The sequence below is a fragment of the Chiloscyllium plagiosum genome, chromosome 32 (assembly GCF_004010195.1).
Source record: "Chiloscyllium plagiosum isolate BGI_BamShark_2017 chromosome 32, ASM401019v2, whole genome shotgun sequence".
Taxonomy (NCBI): Eukaryota; Metazoa; Chordata; class Chondrichthyes; order Orectolobiformes; family Hemiscylliidae; genus Chiloscyllium; species Chiloscyllium plagiosum.
This window is the reverse complement of record NC_057741.1, coordinates 31,103,766-31,126,702: the sequence shown is the minus strand read 5'-3', so window position 1 is coordinate 31,126,702 and position 22,937 is coordinate 31,103,766. Positions and strand designations below refer to the sequence as shown.

General features: G+C 41.2%; 1 protein-coding gene across 6 annotated transcripts in view; it reads right to left on the bottom strand.

The window, feature by feature from the left end:
- Positions 1–22,937, bottom strand: part of tbck (TBC1 domain containing kinase) — a 197,334-nt gene that overhangs the window by 50,429 nt on the left and 123,968 nt on the right. For all 6 annotated transcript variants that reach the window (XM_043674337.1, XM_043674339.1, XM_043674341.1 and 3 more), the window contains one exon: positions 6,305–6,480. In XM_043674337.1, coding sequence (XP_043530272.1) covers positions 6,305–6,480 — 176 coding nt within the window. The remainder of the gene's footprint in view (positions 1–6,304; positions 6,481–22,937) is intronic.

The following is a 22,937-nucleotide window of genomic DNA, read 5'->3' as shown; positions in this document are numbered from 1 at the left end:
TTGAATAAGGGAGGAAAAAAAATTAAGAATTAAACATGGCAGCAAAGAGACCCAAAGGTTTTGTCAGATGTGTCCATGTAATTCCTCCTTTATGACTTATTTTAAATATGAAAAGGTTATGAAAGAAGAAAGATTCAATTTCAAAGAGAATTTCACTCTTGTGAAATACCAGCTAGCAAACAGAACAGAAGATTCCAAATTTTACAAGCCACACAAAAAAAATGTCAAGATCACAAAAAAGTCTTGAAGGGATAATTCAGGCTGACACTCCTGCTGCAGGAGTGATCTACCATCAGAGGTGCAACATTCAGTGTCCTTTAATAGTTTCATCTATGTCTGTCCTGTAAGGTGTGTTTAAAATATTCCATGGTACTATTTGAAACAGAGCAAAAAATTGGCCAAAATTTATTCCTAAAGAACAGCATTAAATAGATTGCCTAATCATTATCACATTGTCGTTTGTTGGAAATGCTGCACGTTAGTGTGTTTTGTACAATGCAACAGTGCTGTCATTTCAAAACTACCTCATTGCCTGTGAAGCATTTTGGAACATCCTTAAGTCATGAAAGTACTGAATAAAGCCAAATCTTTCCTTCCCTGAAAATGTGCTTAACAGGAAGATATCTGGACAACGACTAAAGGTGGAGTTGGAACCCACTGATAATCTGAAGAGGTTGCTGCCAAACCTGCTGAACTCATCTGTGGAGATAGAGCAGAGTTAACATTTTGAGTTCAGGGACCCTTCTTCAGAACTAAGTTCTGAAGAAGGGTCATTGGAACTGAAACATTAACTCTACTTTCTCGCCACAGATGCTGCCAGACGTGCTGTGTTTCTCCACAAAAATCAGATCTTTAGCATCCACAGATCTTTGTTTTATTTTACTGAAAAGGAAGAAAATAGTTAACATCCAGCATATTAAAAAATATCAAAAAGACACTCCCCAGTGGGAACTTTTAAATTGAACAGAAGAAGTTTACAAAGCTGATTCAGTTGATTTAATGCCAAACTCTAATTTTACAAATCAGTTGGCCAGGCTTATTTTAAAACCCCATAAAGTGACCTTAAAAATTTAAAAACATTAAATAAGCTTTAGTTGCTGAAAGCACTGTAAAAAAAGTCTAAATGATTTAGTACAAGTGTGCAGGCATTTAAAAGTGTTCAAAGTTTGTGCGAAGATTTGTAGCTCGGGTGCTCGTTGCTGTGGTTCTGTTCGATGTCGCCTAGCCAGGGGACGAAACGTTTGCAACAAAAACTTCCAGCTCGGCGAACAGAACAACAGCATTTAAAAGTGTGGCTGCTTCAGAAATATTTTTTGTTAGGATGCCAAAATGATACAAGTTCAAAGCCCTAAACCAGCAATAAACTCTGAGTCAGATGCTTGTCAGATGAACATGCTTATTCCTTGAACTTACAATCAATGAACGCACTAGTGTTCTGATGCCTGCAGAACACTTACCTGTCCTGTTCAATTTGTTTTCAGTCAAATGGACACAAATAAACACACATGAAACTGGATGACATTTAAATATGGACCAAGGTTTTTTTTTCCTCACTTTGTCCATATTCTGTGAATAAAACAGCTAGTCCATTCTGTTGAGTACAAAGTTATATGAACTTCACTACTATTTTAGCACAATACTATTGGGGAGGTGGGGTAGAAAAGACAGAGAAAGGGAGAGAGAGAAAGAAAATTAAGAATTAAATGTGGCAGCACAACACAAACATTGGTGAATGAGAAAACTATCTTCCTTGGATGGATTTCATGCATTAGGAATTTAAAAAGCAATTTTAAGCATGTGATTCTGATGCTATCTCAGAAAGGTACTTTTAATATTGGCAATGAAAATGTCCAGGATCATAAGAATAAGCACTTTCATCAACTAGTCAGAGGATCAAGCCCCACTCAGGTTCGGAACACAAAATCCAGATTGATAAAATGGAGTAATAATGAATGAGTCTTCTGAGCTCTTACATGCAATATTTGAAGATGAACAGGAAAGTTCCTTTGACTGAAGTGTACAAGTGTTAGCCAAGACACCAGCTCTTTAAAAATTGATAAACTGGTCATTTATTCCAGAGCTGATTTTGGGATTGTGTTCAAACTGATTGTTGTAATTGCTCGCATAGCAACAGTGACTGTGTTTCAACTGAAGAGTCAACTGAACAAAGAACTGAGTAGACAGTTCATAATTGTGCTTTAAACTGAGTTAAGTCCTGACACTTCATCACCCAGACCACCTCTGCATATTGTTTATCCTCATCTGTCTCGACCTACTTTGTGCTTAAACTCTATCTATTGCTCTGTCATTGTAACATTAACAATTTATATATTACAATGGTGACTACAAATGCAACTTTTCCAATGTACTCCTGCCTGGCCTTCTATTCTCCAATCTCACATCCAATTGTATAAACCTGAAAGATCACTTTTGCTTATCATCTCTAACACCATGTAAACTAAAGGTTAATCAAACATACCCTGGTTATATACAAAGAACAGTACAGCATAGGAATAGGCCCTTCAGACCATCAATACAGCACTGCCACATTATGCCTATCTAAACTAAACTTGTTTTGCCTCAATGCGGTCTGTATCCTTCTATTCCCTGATATGTAGTGTTTGGAATTGCACTAAACCACAACCCGCTAATTCCGACAAACAAAATCAGATTTACGTGATTATGCATTCCAACTGTTCTTGAATTCATGTGGAAGATACTTTCTTGCATCCATATTGTTCCATACCCATTATACAAAACAATTATAGGGGAGGAAGCTTTTTTTTGGTCCTGTTTTAAGCTGTTTCTCTACACTGATCATAAATTCTTACACCTGCAGAATTCACTTGTTTCTAAATTGATCCCCAAGCTTTTACCTTTAGTACTCTATTTCAGAGTCCTTTGGTCTTCATTTACCTTTGTACAAAACTAAGTTTTAACCTGCTTCCTACTTATACAATGCAACAGCAATCTGAACTTATTTGTTCTTTGCCATTTATGATTAATAAGGTCACCTCCCAGTAACCTGCAACTCATTCTTTAAGCAATATTTTTTCTGTAAGAGAATTTTTTTTCTAGCCTAGAAGCTGCATTAGACAGATCAATTATCAAAACTAACTTGTAAATATTCTGTTATGTAAATGTTAGTTGAAAAAATTACAGTGAGCAAAGTTTACAGATGCACATTTTTCCCCAAGAAAAGCATTCTCCATGTGTCCTTAGAGCTGTCTGTTGGGAAGAACAATTGTAGAAACATGGACCTGGAAAGGAGTCACCTGGGAGTTGACCTTATATATTGAAAATGGCACAGAGCAAGTAAATTCGGACGACTTTTAATTGAATTGCAAGAGTAAGATGCAGGTTAAAAATTTAAAATAAATCAGGGGTTTCACTCAAAAGTCAATGAACACCAAGGGACTCTCAAATAGAGTATTGAAGTTTAAAGATTGGGATCAATTTAGAACCAAGTGGATTCTGCCGGTGTAGGAATTTATCATCAGTATAGAGAAAGGGCTTAAACAGGACAAAAAGCTTCCTCTCTTGTATTTGTCTTTCATAATGGCTGTTGACCAACTGCATTAACAAATAACAGAGAAACAAGAACACACTTTCCACATGAATTAAACAGCAGCTGGAATAGAATGTTATTTAAACCCAATTTGTTTTAAAGGTTTAATGTATTTCCAGAAGATTACATATAAAAAGGGCGTATTTTTGTGAGTTGAGATCTTCTTTAAGACAGAGGCTGGATCAAAAGCACTAAAATACCACAGTAGCAATGGGCCATTTTTAGGGACAAAGATAGGGATGTAAAACACAAATTAAAATGTCTTTCAAATAAAGGAGAGAGTAAATTCAAAGCTAGTCAGCAAAACATTATTTCAAAGAAGGAGAAAATGAATTCATGGCACAGGTTTCCCAAAAAAGAGATGGAAGCAACACAGATTCATAGAATCAAAGAATTCCCACTTTCTGTCTCCCCTGCACTGACCCTCACCATGTGCTTCCTATGTCTATTCTTCTCCCATTTAAAAGTGCTGTTGTTTAACTTTTTTTTCTCCAAAGTTCCAAAACAATGCAACAGTATATAAAACAGTAATTGCTGCTCCTGGAATTTGAGGAAATCACCTCCAATACCAAAAATACCTCAAAAAAGGAGTTGTTACAAGCAGAATTTTTTCCTGTCCTCCATCGTGGACTGCCACAAAGATTGGTGCTGGGGTCTACTACTTTTCATCATTTATATAAATGATTTGGATCTGAGCATAAGTGGTATAGTTAGTAAGTTTGCAGATGACACCAAAATTGGAGGTGCAGTGGACAGCGAAGATTACAACGGGATCTTGATCAGATGGGCCAATGGGCTGAAAAGTGGCAGATGGAGTTTAATTTTGATAAATGTGAGGTGCTGCATTTTGGGAAAGCAAATCTTAGCTGGACTTATACACTTAATGGTAAGGTCCTCGGGAGTGTTGCTGAACAAAAAAACCTTGAAGTGCAGGTTCATTGCTCCTTGAAAGTGGAGTCGCAGGTAGATAGCATAGTGAAGAAGGCGTTTGGTATGCTTTCCTTTATTGGTCAGAGTACTGAGTACAGGAGTTGGGAAGTCATGTTACGGCTGTACATGGTTAGGCCACTGTTGGAATATTACGTGCAATTCTGGTCTCCTTCCTATCAGAAAGATGTTGTGAAACTTGAAAGGGTTCAGAAAGACTTACAAGGATGTTACCAGGTTTGGAAGATTTGAGCTACAGGGAGAGGTTGAACAGGCTGGCACTGTTTTCCCTGGAGCATTAGAGGCTGAGGGGTGACCTTATAGAGGTTTATAAACTCATGAGGGGCATGGATAGGATAAATAGACAAAGTCTTTTCCCTGGGGTGGGGGAGTCCATAACTACAGGGCATAGGTTTAAGGGAAAGATATAAAAGAGACCTAAGGGGCAACGTTTTCACGCAGAGGGTGGTACGTGTATGGAATGAGCTGCCAGAGGATGTTGTGGAGGCTGGTACAATTGCAACACTTAAAAGGCATCTGGAAGGGTATATGAATAGGAAGGGTTTGGAGGGATATGGGCTGGGTACTGGCAGGTGGAACTAGATTGGGTTGGGATATCTGGTCAGCATGGACGAGTTGGACCGAAGGTTGTGTTTCCGTGCTGTACATCGCTATGACTCTAATCTCTACATGACAGAAGCTGGTCTTTCGGCCTATTGATCCACTGTGTACCGCCGAAGAGTACCTCACCCAGACTTACCCTATCCCCTGTAAGCCTGCATTTCCCATGGCTAACCCAACTAGCCTCCAGATCCCTGGACAATATGGGGAATTTAGCCTGGCCAATCCACCTGACCTGCACATCTTTGGACTGTGGGAGGAAACCTGAGTACCTGGAGGAAACCCACGCAGACATGGGGAGAATTTGCTAACCATTGAGCCACTGTGTCGGATTGGTTTGTTCAAACATAAACCAAACTCTGGAAAATATATTTTGGGACAGAGTTTGAGAGATAATTTAAGGCGCGGCACATGGGTAGTGTCGCATGCTTGGAAGGAGTAGCTGACCTTGTTATGAAGATCTGAACCCTTCCCACACTGGAGTTTGCAGCATATCTGGATCTAAGGTAGACTCATTGACAGATTGAATGTGTATTCAACAACATTGGCAGCATCAGGTGTTAATCATGTCAATAAAAACTGAACTAGATGGACCTAGCTTATTTTTTTATTATTCCAGTAATTTGTGAATGTCTATGTTTTTACTGAACCTCATCGAATTTTTACCTTATGTGCAATATAAATTGGTAGAAAGGTTCCAGTCTTGAACACTGATGTTTAATCATCCATATTATACACTGATTAGCGGGGTGAAGGTTCGAACCGCATGTCATATAACCTGGGCTGACTTTTCAGGAAAGGATTGTCAGAGTGTCGCATTGTTGTCAGTCTTGCCTTGTGGATGAGGTATTCACCCAATCTTCAAGGGCTCCCACTGCACTATTCAATGTGAAGCAGCAGTATTCTGTACCATATTATCTGCCAAACAACATAAGCAACAAACATATCTAATTCATCATTCATTTTAGTGTTCGCTCTCGGTGCTTGCCCTGAACAAATTTGGTATATTTGCAAATAGTGCAACCACGACCATATTTGAAAAGTAATTAATCATCCATGAATAATCTTTGAATAATCGCGGTGCTGGAAACATGCAAGATTGTTTATTTTCATTTTAACATCTCATTCTGACGAGCAATCCTAAAATAAATGGGAAGATTAGGAAATTTATACAAATTGAAAGGATACTCCTCACTGCTGCGAATATCCACCACTAGAAGTTTAGGCTTCCCCGATTTTGTCTTTTTGGTGGGCATCTTGGAGCTTGTGGGTCCCGACAATTCACAAAGATCAATCAGATCCTCTGCAGAAATCCGTGGTGATACTTCAGTCTTCAGTTCATATAATCGAATGGACTCACGAGACTAGAGAGAGAGAGAGAGAATTTGAATTGGAAAGTAGATTGAGATATGCATTTACAGCTACATCCAATCAATGTAGTGGTGGGGGTATGGGGTCGGGATATCTCTTGCCCCAAGGTGGTTGTATGGAGACCTCAAAGTCAGAAGCATCAGGTTTGAATGCACAAAGGTGTCGAAACAGGTCGGTTAAAAATAAATTACTTTTTTCTACTCAACAGAAAAGTTGCACAAATGTACTGTAACCAATTCCAACATTGTTTTGATTTTTCAGTTATTTGCACAGACCATCAATGGAACACTCGGAACTGCACACAATACTCCTCAGGCGACTGACTGTGTGGAGTTTGCACATTCGCCCAGTGTCTGCGTGGGTTTCCTCCGGGTGCTCCGGTTTCCTACCACAGACCAAAAACGTGCAGGTTAGGTGAACTGGCCATGCTAAACTGCCCGTAGTGTTAGGTGCAGGGGTAAATGTACGGGAATTGGTCTGGGTGGGTGCGCTTCGGCGGGTTGGTGTGGACTTGTTGGGCCGAAGGGCCTGTTTCCACACTGTAAGTAATCTAATCTAATACTCTAACAGTGGCCAGACCAACGTATTATGCATTTCCAGCATAATCTCCCTGCTTGTAAACTCTGTGCCTCAGCTAATAAAGACAAGTATTGCATATGCCTTCTTAACCACTTTAGCCACCTGTCCCACTATCTTAAAGGACCGGTGGAACATGCACTCTAAGGTCCCTCTGATCTTTGATGCTTCCCAGGATCCTATATTCACTGTGCATTCTCTTGCCTTATTTGTCCTGTCCAAATCATCATCTCACACTAATCAATCCATCGGACCAGCCTTTCTATATCCTCTTGTATCTGAAAGCTATACTGTTCACTATTTACCACCCTACCAATTTTTGTACAGTTCTCAAATTTACAACTGCAAATTTACTAAACCCACCTACATTCAAGTCTAATTTGCTTATATACCACAAATAACAAGGGCCCTAACTCTGAACTCTGTGGAATCCCAGACAGAGGCTTCCAATCAAACAAACATCTCTAGACCATCAATTGCTGCTTCATGCCACGAGCCAATTCTGAATCCAGTTTGCCAAATTCCCTTGGATTCCATGGGCTTTTACTTTCACTATCAGTCCCCCATGTGGAATCTTATCAAAAGTTTTCCTGAAGTCCATGTAGACGACACTGCTCTCAACTATATATCTAATCACTCTTTCAACCAACTTGGTCAGGCATGCCCTCCACTTAACAAAACCATGCTGACTGACTGATCCCTGTTTTTCCAACTGCAGATTAATTCAGTCCCTCAAAATTGCTCCCAAAAGTTTCCCTACCTCTGAGGTAAGGTTGGTTGGCCTGCAGTTTCCTGGTTTATCGCTTGGTCCCATCTTGAGTATGATACTACAATGGTATCCTGCAGTCCTCTGGCACCTGCCGTGGGCGGCACAGTGGCAGAGTGGCAAGCACTGCTGCCTCACAGCGCCAGAGACCCGGGTTCAATTCCCGCCTCAGGCGACTGTCTGTGTGGAGTTTGCATGTTCTCCCCGTGTCTGCGTGGGTTTCCTCCGGATGCTCCGGTTTCCTCCCACAGTCCAAAAATGTGCAGGTTAGGTGAATTGCCCGTAGTGTTAGGGGCAGGGGTAAATGTAGGGGAATGGGTCTGGGTGGGTTGCGCTTCGGCGGGTCGGTGTGGACTTGTTGGGCCGAAGGGCCTGTTTCCACACTGTAAGTAATCTAATCTAATCATGTGATGAAAAGTCTATATACAGGTTAGAACATCGGCATGAGTTGAAGAAAATAAAATGTGCTAGATCTTGCATCAATCTTAAGTGGTGTTACACATGAAGAGACACGCCCAAAATGTACTATTCACTATGTCTTTTCCTCAGGTGGGGTTGTCCAAATCTAGAGGGCAGAGGTTTAGGGTGAGAGTGGAGAGATTTAAAAGGGACCTAAGGGGCAACTTTTTAATGCAGATGGTGGCCCATGTATGGAATGAGCTGCTAGAGGGAGTGGCACAATTACAACATTTAAAAGGCATCTGGATGAATATATGAATAGGAAGGGTTTAGAGGGATATGGGCCAAGTGTTGGTAAATGGGACTGGATTAATTTAGGATATCTGGTTGGCATGGACGAGTTCGACCGAAGAGTCTGTTTCTGTGCTGTATATCTCTGTGACTTTATGACATTAAAGAAAATAGTAAGTCAGAGGATAATTGGACCAGGGCTTGCACATGTAATACTATTCCCACTTTAATATTCAAGCATTCTATTTTGTTTAAAACGTATTTCATTAAAAGTGTACCCATATTTCTAATGTAAAATTAGTTATTTAAATATATCCTTTGTAATTGCACACTCTACCAGTAGTGGTGCTGAAGCAGCTCCACTCAGCAGATAGCAGAATCATCAGACTGCAATTGTGGCAAAGCAGCTTCTACTCTGAACGTTAACATACAAATGTAAAGTGGAAAAGCAGAGTGCAAATGCATACAAATGTCAGGTAGGTGAATAGCCTACATTAATGCCCTGCATGGTCTTTCATCATCCCAATGACCTCTGGCTTCTGATCATTCTAGTGTTGCTTTGTTTTAACGTTTCACTTGATAATGCAGGGCCCTCACTCGCTGTCTCCTTTCTCGTCTGTGGTTGAATTCAATTGTACCCACTTAAAACGATAATCAATGAGGTAAAAAAAAAAGCTACTTCACCGAAGGCAATAGCATTGACACAAATACCTACACCTAAGCCCTGAATCGAAAGAACAATCTTATATGTCTCAGTCACAAGATCAGTGTTATCCCAGCTGCAGCTTGATTAATCTTGATTACCAAACACAAATGTGAGATGACTGTACTTTCATTCATTCATTCACTCAGAACATAACACACACAAAAGAGTACTGATCTTTCCAAGATCTCAATGCAATTCACAGAACTCCGTATAAATTCTTCAAAGGTCAAAGGTATTAATGCCAAGAAGACGTCACTGATTTTTCTTTCTTAATCCTCTACTGACATTTCATGCTATCGCTGTGAAAGGCGAGTCCATGTACAATTGCAACAAAGTGCTTTGCTGGGATTTGTATTTCCTTGCCAACCAGCTAAACTCAATGACTATTTACCAGACATTTGGACAAAACAAAATTGTTTGCCCAAGTCACTCCACTGTGTCTATTGCTTGCAATAAAACTCGTTTTCCTCTTCTTTATTTCCTCGTACATGAAATTATCCTCCTCCCTGACCTCCCTTGAAATCCCTGCTTAAATCGCTCAACGTGCTCAGGTAGGGGAGGTGGTCACTTTGTAGCTAGGTCATTAGACTAATAACTCAGAGTCCCAGACTAATGTCTGGGGACATGAGTTCATATCCCACTACATGAGATGGTCAAATTTGAATTCAATAAAAAGCTAGCCTAATGGTGACCATATGTTTATTGTTGTAAAAACCCATTTGGTACACTAATGCTCTTCAGAGGGTGAAACCTGTCATCTTTACCTCGCCTGGCCTACATGCGATTCCTGACCCAAAACAACGTGTCTGACTTTTAACTGTCTTCTGGGCAATAAGTGCTAACCAGCCAGCGACACCCACATCCCATGAATAATTTTAAAAAAAATGGTCAATGCTATAATGGGGATCAGCTCCCAAATTCCATAAACTTATTGCGATAAGAAACCATGCGTCCAATTAATAGACAAACCTACTTTTCTGGTTTTGTACTTTCATTTAAGTATTGAACTCATTGTGGAAAAATTGCAGGTATATAAATGCCACCGTTATTGTAAGGGCACAAGCTACTGTACTCTTGGGGTATTATTAATATTACTTTCTCTTAAAATCTGTTTACAATCAAACATGGCCAAATATTCAAAATGACAGATTCAGTTCTATAATTTAAAGAAACAACAATAATAATTTTATTTAAAATTAATCACTGTTGACTATCTGCACAATAAACCACCTGGAAGGTGTAGCATATATAAAAAAATGCCACGATTACTCATATTGAAACACTGGAAGAGTGAAATTCCGGGAAGAAGAGGTGGTCATTCAGTTAGAAGGCTGATTACAGCCTTGCTGAACAACGAGCTTTAGTGTGAGGACAGGAATGGCCCGCCATTATGGTCTGGGTGTCTATAAGGTTATTATTGGACGAAAAGGGTTGAATCTTTCTTTCCGATATTAGTAACAAAACAGCTTTAAAATAGCATAATTCTGTAAACTTTTATATGCTTCTGTTAAAAGTCTATTGGTACCTCTTGTGTGTAGATTCAGTGACTGACTTTCGCAATAAATAAAAGTGGGAAAAAAAAACAACCTATGATCTATTAGGCTGGGTCTCATTTTGGAACCTGTGTTCAAATAACTACCATGTTTCCAACATTGTGATACCTCAAGGAATGCTTCATGACTATTAAAGCAGTTTGGATGATCCAAAATCTCACAAAAGGTGCTTTATAAATGCAAGGGTACTCTTGCGGATGTTCTTGCAGATATTGCGATATTATGATATTGCGAATTACTGATGAGCAACTGAAACCGAATCATGAGTAAGCCTAGACCATGAGACAAAGAGGTGTCCATTTGTACCATTATCTTCACTGCTGTTCAGTTAGATCATGGCTGCTCTGATTATCTTCAGCTTCACGTCCCTGCCTTTTCACCATAACCCTTAATTCACTGTGTGAATTTAAAATCCATCTCATCCTTGAAGACCTCTGCCTCAACAGCCTATTTCTATTTTAAAAAATGCACAGATTCACCACCCTCAGACACAAAATTTTCCATCTTTAAAATTATGCCCTCTGGTCTTAATGTCTCCCACAAGAGGAAAGAAACTTTGAGCACCCACCATATTGAACCCCCTACAAATTTTCGATGTTTCAGTAAAGTTGCGTCTCATTCTTCTGGACTCCAGTGAGTACAGGCCCAACTTAGAATCCTCATGAAATAGTCTCTCCACATCCTGGATCACCTAGTGAACCTTCCCTGGACTGCCTCCAATGTCAGCACATCTTTCTTTGATAAGTGGATCAAATCTATTCCTAGTATCCCAGATCTAACTAGCGCCTTGTAGTTTTAGCAAGACTTTTTCTATTTTCATTCTCCATCTCTTTGGAATAATGACCAGCATTCTATTTGCCTCTCCTATTAATTACATCTCCCTGTTTGAACTTGAAGGCTAGTTTTTTAAAAATGATTTTTAACAAGGACCTCCAAATCCCTCTGTAATGCAGTAGTCTTTTTCCATTTAAATAATATTCAGCTCCTCTATTCTTCCTGACAAAGTGTATAAACTCACATTGTCTCATATCTGCCAAGTTTTGACCCACTCATTTAACTTGTCTATATTCCTACACAGATTCTGTATCATCCTCACCACTTGCTTTTTGTATCATTCTTGACAACACATTCAATCCCATCATCCAAATCATTTAAAATTATTACAAATAATTATGGCCCCAGCATTGATCCCTTGCTATGTGTTGCTATTCTGAAAATGCCCCTGTCTGTCCCAATTTCAATTTTGTTTTGGTTAGCCAAACCTCTCTCCATGCTCATATGTTACCCTCAACACCATCAACATTTTAGGTGATATTTTTCTCCAAAGATCTCTGAAGTTTCATTTTTCTTCTGCCAGATTGGTGAAAAATTTATTGTTGAGAAATAAAAGAGTTCACAAAGCAAAACGAAAACTGTTTTGTAAAGAATAAAACTTGCTTTCTCAGGCCTTGGCATTATACAAGTTACAGATTAGATGATCTATTCTTAGGCAGTTCTTTAGGATTGAGAATGACTTGTTTGAACTCTAGTTTGATGGGTTCTGAAATGGCTGATAAGTCCAACATGTGATTGCACAGATAATTGCACAAACGAGATAGCATTACAGATGTATTTACATGAATTAACAACTCCATTAATCATCTAACATTTTGATGCTGGTAGTTGAGGGTCACTGATCCAGTATTATACAGAGTGTCATCGACCTGAAATACATCATGTGGAAAGAAGCAGAATTAAAACTCACCTTAACATTAAGCGATAAGTTTTAAAATATATAATTAAAGAAACAAATGTTTGGTTGGCTTAGTTGATTGGATGGTTGGTTTGCGCTGCAGAGTGATGCCGACAGCATGAATTCAATCCTTGCACTGGCTGAGGTTACCAAGAAGGACTCTCCTCCCCAACATCTCCCTTGCCTGAGGCATGGTGACCCTCAAGTTAAACTCACCAACAGTCAGTTTTCTCGAATGAGAGATCAGCGCTAATGCCTGGTAAAATTCTGGCAACTTTACCTTCACCTGGCAGAATCTAGTCTTCTCATTATTAATTCAGTGATTTATTGAAAGGAAGATCATGGTGCTTCTAATTATATAAACACAATCTATAAGTCATATAACATTAATGAACTGGTTGGGCCATTGGTTAATAATAAAAGAGCCTTTATATTGAAGGTAACATCTTGTATAATCTTACATTGAAAAGCCTTGGAATGCTTGGCTTCTGAAAGTTCCTCAGCTGTTGGACTTAGTTGGACTGGGGTTAAAGACAATACCCATTCAAAATGAAAAGAAGAAAATTTATTATACAAGATGTTACCTTTAATATAAAGGCTCTTTTATTCTCATGAGAAAATATAAATACATTGTTCACATCTGTTATGTTGCCATTGAGGTTGAAAACTGCAATTTACTGCCAACATTAAAAATAAGTCCACATTACACAATCCTAATGGAGGTCCAAATTGAATTGCATTAAAAAAAGTCTTATTTTTTCAATACTTTGTAAAAACTCAGTCATGGACACAAACATGTATTAATGAATGGGATCATGTCGGGTCATTTGTTTTAAAAAATAACTCATTAGGATTTTTAAAACAACACACAACACCTGTCGTGGCACAGACTGAATGTCACTTTTGTCGAATCCTGTATTGTGAAGGAACTAAAATACCTGAAGACTTCTCGAAACCTCAAGGATGCCCGTTTAACAAGATAAATTGTAAAAAGTATCTGACAAATGCTGGTGCTTTAATGTGACATTGGGCAGCATGTGCTGCAGGGAGGGCATTGCATCTCCCTTTGGTCCTAATTTGAAACACTTGTTAAGTGTTAAATGATATATAGCCTGGTTAATTTATTCTGGTACATTTAACAGCACAACACAGCAGTTAAAAGCTGCAGTTTCTTACCCAAACCCAAAATTAACACCAATAATGTCTCCTAAAGCTTTGCTTCCCATCAAACTGTCAAGCATTTTAATCTATCTTATGTACAAGCAGGTATGTGAATCAAATAAGCTGTCTACCTGTTGTGAAAATAGAGGACAAAACAACTCCACATCTGCTTAAAACATGCTTTCAATGCAACCAGCCAACAATCAAACTGTAGATTACTCACATGCCTGTGCACTAAAATAGATCAAAGCAACAATATGTGAGACACAGAGCATCACTTTGAGCTGTAACCAGAGAACTGATGGAAAATATAACAGCCTCTGTCTAAGACGTGTATTCTGATTACAACATGGATGAGATACTGAGACATAATCCTTTCTTTTAAAATTATATGCAACCTGACAACTTGATCATTGTTATTTTCTGTGGAGATAGCATCACAGCCCATATTAAATATCCTTATGAAAATGCAGTGACCACATTAATTACAAACAAGGTACCATGTGCGGAATTTAATCCAGAACAGCCGAGATTCAAAGACTATAAAGAGTGATGTGGCATTTGCTTCGTGCCAAACTGACTAAAATTGAAAGTTGTCATGGAGTTACGCTTTACAATGGCAGGAGGCCCAAAATGGCAGTACAGACGATTTCAGTCTAATTAGGTGACAAACCTTGCTTTGAATCAGGCACATCTTGACTGATATTAAACTGAGTGATTAAGGTCCACGACCATCTGAAATGCACACTGTTAAGGGACGAGGTCACATTAACCTCTCCAGGTCAGGCCTCCATCACTCACTCCCCCACCATCACCACTACTAATTAGGTCAGAATATCTCACTGCTCAGAAGATGAAAGCATCCCTTGTTTTCTGTAAAATACACTTCATTCTTAAAAAGTTTGTAAAGATACATTTTAAAACACTTCAATTTGAGTTATCTCCAAGCTCCATGCCTCAGTGTGATAGCATTAGTTTCAATCATTGCCATATACATTCCACAGATTACAGAAAGTGCATTGGAGATAAACTATGTCTCTGCTTGATGTGCCACTCTGAGCTGCCTCAATACATTTTCACTACCCATGATGTTCATCGTGCACATTCCTTGTCAAGCGCACAGCCTGACGAGTTCTATGCTTTCCAGATATTCAGGGTACAACAGCTGAAATGCCTTGGACAGTGACAAATCTCCATCCTGCCACAGCCTTTCGTCTACATTTAGCATGTAATCCTGGACCTTGGAATGTGTCAGTCTGCCACATTCACTCAAGGATAAGACTGTGGTGGAAGACCAGCAGGTTTCGGGCATAACAAAAGAGTGCCTTTCACTGATGTAATGGCCCTCCAGCTGCTGTTGGTGTTTCTCTCAGTGCACATCCGGGGGACAGCCCTTACAGCACACCGTCTGGAGCTGCTCAGAACCTTGACAAAACAGGCTTTCTTCTGATCTTCTTAGCAAAGGCGAATTTCACTAAGAGGTGAACCATACTCCACAGTCACAGTCACTTTGAGGGCTGTGCATGGAGGGGATGAGCCTCCAGCCATATAGGAAGGATTGGGTGGGAAAGTCCTTTCTCGTGGCCAGCTAAACCCTATCTTGGTGCTTGTTTGTAAGTTCTAGTGATGTCGTACTCTTCTAAATGACTTTGACAGCTTATGTAGGACACCATTTGACAGGATCAACCATCCCTTTTTGCTGCAGAACCTCCCAATGGACTCAGCTAAAACTTCTGCACAACATAAACAGGACACAGGAGAGATGGCAGCCATGTCAGACTCCAGATTTCTTCAGCCACCGATTGAAACTGCATCACCAATATTGGTGTAGAGCATCTGTATCTAATTACACATTGTTTCCCCAATCCCCTCTCTCATGTAGGTTCAGAATATTCTGTTAAAGGCCTTCTCCTGGTCCACATTGATGGGACATATGTCCCAGCCTCTGACCCACATATCAGCGATTTTGTTGAGTACTGAGGGACTCCTGAATACCTTCCTGACTGGTACAGCGCAGATCTGCTTGGGTGAAATATCAGCTCCATAATCAGGTTTGATCTGATTGGAGAGGAACTTGGTCAGGATTTTGTAGCAGTGAGATGGGCCATCAATTTCCTTCCTTTCTTCCTTCTGCTAATGAAGGACATGCAGCCAATGAGAAGCACATTCTCGTACACCTCTACTGGGTCCTAGATGATCAAATCCAATAGAGATTGATATAACTCAGCCAATAAGCCAAAACATCCAAGAGTTTTTTTTTGTAAATATATTTAGTGACAATTCTTTTTTAACTTTACAAACATATAAAATTATTGAAACAATCAATAACAAATATCATTATAATAAAAAGAAAAAAAGTACAATACAACTACTATCTACTAACCTACCCTCTAATACAAAACAAACCCTATCACTGTGCAAGGCAACACCAAAATAAAGAAAGAAAAGGAAAAAAAAAACAAAAAAACCCCACAAAATACAGAACAGCAATGCTTGGGGCAAAGCTCCCAAACAAAGGAAGGGGAGCATTATATATATATACCCTTATTAACTCGGGAGACCCCCTCCAGGGCCCAGGGCTTGACAAATCTAATCATCCTGGTTAAACAGACAACCTAGTTGAGATAACTGACAAATTTATATCCAAATAATTCAAGTAGGGCTGCCACGTCTTATAAAAATTGTCTGTTGTGTGGTGCACCATATTTGTGAAAAAGTACAAGGGAATATGCTCCATAATTAATCCCCACCATCCCAGCAAACCTGGCGGGTTCTCAGACACCCAGTTCATCATAAGATTCTTCCGTGCACAGTATGCAAGAATATTAAGTAGTTTCTCCCCATGCCAGTCTAAAGATGGTAAATTCGGTAGACCTAAGAGGAGAGATATTGGGTCTACTTTGACTTCAGTCCTCAATACCCTCCCTATCTCTCCCGCCACAGCGCTCCAATAAACACGGAGCCTGTGGCATGTCCAGAAGCAATGGGTAAGAGTACCTACACTTATTTTACATTTGAGGCACACTGAAGATGCCCCTTTTTTAAACTTCGCCAAACGGTCTGGTGCCAGATGAGTCCTGTGCAGAACTTTTAACTGCGTAGCGAATGTCCTATTACAGATTGAGATCTTTCGAATATTTTCCCATGTTTCAGAAGAGATCTCCACTCCCAGTTCTTGCTCCCAGATCTCACATAACCGGTTAACATCCTGCCAGGCACTGCCCCCTGCGATAGAGGGCACTAGCCAAAAGGGTGTTTGTGGAATGTAGCAACAACCTCTCTGTATCGGGCTTATAGGGCTTAGTGAGAAGCGTAGTCTTCTTCTGGATGAAATCCCTAACCTGAAAAAAACGGAAAAGATCTCTGCTGGGCAACCTGTACTTGCGGCTCAGTTGCTCAAAAGACATCATAACCTTTCCCTCAAACAAGTCTCCCAAACTAGAAACTCCTCTCGTTGCCCATCATTTGAACCCTGAGTCCATCATCCCTGGTCGGAACCCTGGCATGCCAACTATAGGTGTAAGTGGCAAAGTCTTGGATAAACAACCCTCACTCTGACACATCGCCCTCCATGCCTTGACTGTACTAATGACAATGGGGTTCCGGCAGTGGTCCATAACTGTCCTCATCTCATCAGTGAACAACAAGAGGGCACTTTGCCTGGGAGGCCTCAATATCCAGCCATATTGAGTTTGGATCATTACCTACCCAATCACAGACAAAGTACAGCAGGGAACTCAATTGATACCTCCTGATGTCCTCCCCCTCCATGAGGCAACTGCAATTTAGTAAGTTTGATGGGGGTCCACCCACGATGCCAGTCAGACAAAGGAACCAAACCACCCCATAAGCATCCGCAGCATTGACCTGGGAAACATTATAGGGAGCATACGCATGGGATAAAGCAAACGAGGCAGAACATTCATCTTAATGAGAGATATTCGGCCCAGCCGTGAAATTGGAAGAGCCTCCCATCTCTGGAGATCTCGCCTAATATTGTCGAGCAAGTGAGCAAAGTTAGTCCAAGATAACAGATCAAACATGGGGGTCATAAAAATACCTAGGTATCGGAACCCTGCCCGTGATCACTTAAAAGGGAACCTAGGGCCACCTTCAATTTCTGGCACATCCTTAAGGTTGCCCAAACGCATAGCCTCCGATTTTGCAAAGTTAATCTTATATCATGAAATACCCCAAATGAATTAATTGTATCAAATGGGGTACAGAGGTCATCGGCTTCGATAAAAACAGAAGGACATCTTCTGCATACAGTGTAATCTTGTGTGCCCTCGATCCCACTTCCGGAGCGGTTATGTGGACGTTCTGACGAATGGCCTCTGCCAGCGGCTCTATCACCAACGTAAACAACAACGGCGAGAGGGGGCAGCCTTGCCGACTACCCCTACCAATCCTAAGGTTCCCAGACTTCACCCTGTTGGTGATAACCGTGGCCAGAGGGTGGTGATATAAAACCTCCACCGACCTAGCAAAGACCCAACCCACGCAAGCTTTTCTAAGACATAAAAAAGATATGGACATTCCACCCTATCAAATGCTTTCTCTGCATCTAAGGAATTCACCAACCCCTGAATCGATCATTGCTGACAAACTTGGACCACATTCAGCAACCTTCTAGTATTATTAGAGAACGTATGGCCCCTTATAAAGCCTGTCTTGTCCTCTTTAATAATATGTGGCAACACCCTTTCTAATCTCAGCGCCAGGATTTTGGACAGAATCTTGAAATCTGAATTTAATAGACTGATTGGCTTGTATGAGGCACAATCCTCAGGAACCTTCCCCTTCTTAAGAACTAGAGAAATATTAGCTTCTCTCAAAGATGGTGATAAGCATTCACGCATATAGGAGTGATTGTACATCTCCAACATCGGCCCTGACAGAATCCCTATAAACCCCTTATAAAACTCACCCGGAAGACCATCAGGACCAGGCGCTTTCCCACTCTGAAGTTGCCTAACCGCCTCCTGTATTTCCTGAACTGTCAAAGGGGCATTAAGGAGAGAGGCCTGTTCCAAGGTTACCCTTGGGAGGTCCAGGTTCTTAAAAAAGGTCTCCATTTTAGCCCTCCTGTCCTCGCAACCTTCAGACCGATTCAATTCAGACTAGGAGCACGCTGTTTCCTAGTCAGGTTCACTAAATACTCCCCTGGCCCCTCCCCATATTCGATCAGCCTTTGTTCAGCAAAAGCAAGTTCTTTCTTTGCATTTTGTGTCACTATTGAATTCAAGGCAACCAGGAGGGCCGTGATTCGCAGCAGCTTAGTCACTGAAGGCCGCGCAAAATGTGCTGCCTCGGCAGCTTTCAACCGCATCTCAAGTAGGCGCTGCTGTTCCTCCTCCTGTTTTTTCCGGCTAGCCAAATAGGAAATAGCTAATCCCCTAACAAAGGCCTTAGCAGTCTCCCATAGCATAATTATAACTATAAACAACTATTACTACCAAAAAACTACCAAAAAAAACAAATATAAAACCTTGAATGGAAGACTATTCCCCCTGCCCATCGGGGGCACTCACCCTACCCATCCCCTCCTTCACAGCTTCTTCAAACCCGGACTGTGCCCCAGCCTTAAACCAACAGAAAAAAGACCAAGTCAGGATGAGCACTCCATCCATCCCTGGCTTCATGTCACCCCTGCTTGTGACTAAAAGAGAAACAGAACAAACAAAAAAAAAGGGAGAGACAACAAAGAACATCCACAAAATTTCCCATCAGAAAATCCAGTTCTTAAAAAAAAGGAACAACTTATTCCAAAGTCTTTTTCCCCCTTTCCAAAAAGGAAATTATTAGGGAGAAAGAAAGGAATTTTAAAAAAGGAAAAACATGGGGAAAGATAGAAAAGAGAACAAACTTTAACCGTATTCTTCAGGCCAATCTGTCTATTTTGAAGTGTCTACAAAGTTTTTAGTCTTACCCGTTGAGTCAAATATATAAACTGAGTCCTCGTGGCTGAAATGGAGCACTGCGGGGTATCTCATGGAGTACTGGATGCCCAGGTTCCTCAGCCTCTTTTTAACTTCATCGAAGGACTTCCTCTTTTGAATCACAACTGCAGAGAAATCCTGGAAAAACATGATTTTTGACCCCTTGTACAGTAGTGCCTGTGGATCTTTTCCCAGGGATCTGGAAGCTTCTATGACCTTTTGCTTGTCCTTATATAAATGCAAGTGCACTAGGACTGAGCAGGGGCACTGCACCGGCCCCGACTTGCGCACTGTAACCCGATAAGCCCTTTCAATCTGTAGCCTGCTGGACTCGATGTGAAAGCCCAAAAACTTCGGCAGCCAGCTTTCAAAGAAGCTCACCTTCAGGGAGCCCAACAATTCAGAGATTTATCCTCCGACCTCAATTTTCGAGGTCGTTGATATGGTCTCACAAGGCCCACACCTCTTGCTCCAGCACCTGGATCCGACTGGATGAGGACTCCATCGCAACTTCTGAGGCCTTAGTTCAACCCTCCACCTCCTCCAGCCTTTCTTTGAGGCCCTGGATCTCCTGCTCATGCTTCTGCAGCATGGATGCAATAAGTTGGGCCTGGGCACAGATCTCCACAATCGCAGCCCCAACTTTCAAGGTACGTCTCTCCATTGCTGCAGCCAATTCCTGTGAGCCTGTCAGGTCCCCGGTGGGTTCAGGAGAGGCTGCTGCTGCAGTTTCTGGTATGCCTGGTGCTGCAGGGGAGTATCCTCCCTGCTGGTATTCCCACTCTCAGATACTAACAATTCCACCACAGAAGTTGGCCAAAAAACACCAGTATGTTGGCCAAAAAACACCAGTATGCCTTGGCTGTTAGGCAGAGCTGTCCACAGCAGTTCTACAGAATCGTTGCCATCTTCATGTTTCCCAAAACATCCAAGAGTTTTAATCTTATCAAAGGATGAGAGGATTTTAATCAGTTAGATGACAGATCAGACCTTAATCATCCAGAATATATAGTTTGCCCAGACTGTCCCTTATAATACTGCTTAAACCACCTGTGATTGGGTGCTGTGTGTGGACTTCATGTCATACAGTCCAGCATAATGAGATTTGCTGATCTCAATGTCAGGCTACAAAGACATGTCTGAGCTATTTTCTTCCTTCATGCTGCTGATCACAGCTCTCACTGTGTACCTTAGAGAAAGATAAGTGCGAGCACCCTTTATGCTGCTCCACAGAGTAGTCTCTGGACTGGAAGATGTTCTTAGAAGACTCGAAGAAAATGAATGAGGTTTAATGGTTCCTCACCTCTTGGAAGTCTTCCTTAATTATAACCCCCATCGATGGCAGCCATAGTAGATCCTGCATGCTTTTCTGGATTTGGGACATTTCTCTGCTGCTCTCTCTTACCTTCTGTTTTGATGATGAAGAATCTTTGTGTTTCTGCCTTGCTTTTATTTTTCTGACTCTTCAGCTGGAATTAAAGATGCGTTTCACATTTCTCCAAACTTCGAAACAAACCTGTTGAGTTCCTCAATGTTTGCTGGGGTCAGCAAACTCACATTCAGCTTTCACCAACTCCTGTCACTCCTCTGGTCTACCTGTAGGTGGCAGTCAGTAGGAGATAGCAGTTAGAGAAGAGCACTGGCTTGACATTGGTGGAGCTCGCTGTGAACGTATAGGACACAAACAAGAGGTCTCCCCTGGAATGGACTGACCAGTCTAGCCTCAACCAGGCATAGCTACGCTGCACTCCATTTACAGCGTTGCTGAGGACAATGTGTAGCTTAGCATCTCTACTGTTTCCATCAGAAGTCTGGACTTGGCCTCCAGTTCACTGTCAGTCCTGCCAGATCAAACAACAACATCACTGATGCAGTAAAAGTCACTGCTCAAATGACTGACCTGGATTTCTCAAGCAGTGGCATGAGCTGCTAAAGAATGGCATGGCAGTCATTGTTTTGAACTGTGGTGTGCAATTAATTAAGTGAAGTTCATGCCACAGACATACCAGGCAATGAACATCTCCAACAAAAGAGAATCTAGCCATTGTTCCTTGACATTCAATGACATTACCGTCATTGATTCCCCTATCATCAATATCCTGGGAGGTTACCATTGACCAGAAACTGAACTGGATTAGCCATATAAATACAGTGACTATAACAATAGGAAAGAAGCTGGGAATTCTGCCACCAGAGATAATTCAGCTCCTTACTTCCCCAAGCATGTCCATCATCTACAAGGTATGAAGTCAAGAAGGCGATGGAATACTCACCATTTGCCTGGGTGACTTCAGCTCCAACAACTCTCAAGAAGTTGGACACATCCTGAACAAAGCAGCCCGCTTGATAGGCATCACATCCATGTTCACTCCCTCTACATCAGTACAACATCAGTACCAACAGTGTGTACCATCCACAAGGTGCATTACAGAAATTTACCAAGGCTCCTTAGACAGCACCTTCCAAATCTACAATCACTACCATCTAGAAGGACAAGGACTGCTAATACATTGGAACACTACCCCCTTAGGATGATGAAACCATTTTCATCTGTTCTATTAGGACGGTTCAGTCCAGGTGTGTTCATGCAAGGGGCAAGGCATGAACTGCTATCTGCTAACAATGTCCTTTCCATTAGTTCAGGGATGCTGTTGCTCCTGGAGTTGGAGTGAACTGGCCTCTTCACTTTGTGGCTGGGGTGCACTGGCCTCTTTGCTGTCTCCAATGTTTTAGGGCTCAGGCATCTCCTCCTCCAGCTGTGTGGAGCTTTGCCTCCTCTTCTCAAAGTGCTGCTGTAGTTCTCTTCACCTGAAGAGCAACAGCTCATATTGTCTGCACCAGTTAAGAGTCACCTCTTGCCATTGTTATTGTTCTTTCCTCAGCTGCCCCTCCCCCGGATGTTCTGCTGCTGGTGTCTCTGTCACAGATTTGGTCCAGTAACCCTGGAAAGTTGGAACTAGCCCTCTGGAAGCGAGATCTCTCTCCACATTGAAAGGCACACCACATCCATCCCTATCTTCAAGGAAAGGATAGTCCAATGGAAACAAATACCAGCCACCCAACTGCCTCAATCTCTGTCTAGATGGCTTGATTACTTTGTCCTCCCATAAGGCAAGGTCATCCCACCTGGAAGGTGAGATCCCCCACGCTCCTGACCCCCAGGGTGGTACCCATGGAGTACAAAGGTCTTCAGAAATTTTCGTTTAAATCATTTCCATCCTTAACTTCATTTGACAGTATGAAGAAAAATAGGGAAGAATAATGAATCCAAATGATTTTCAAACTCAACGCAGCATAGTCTCTGCGAAAGAGAGAAACTATAAA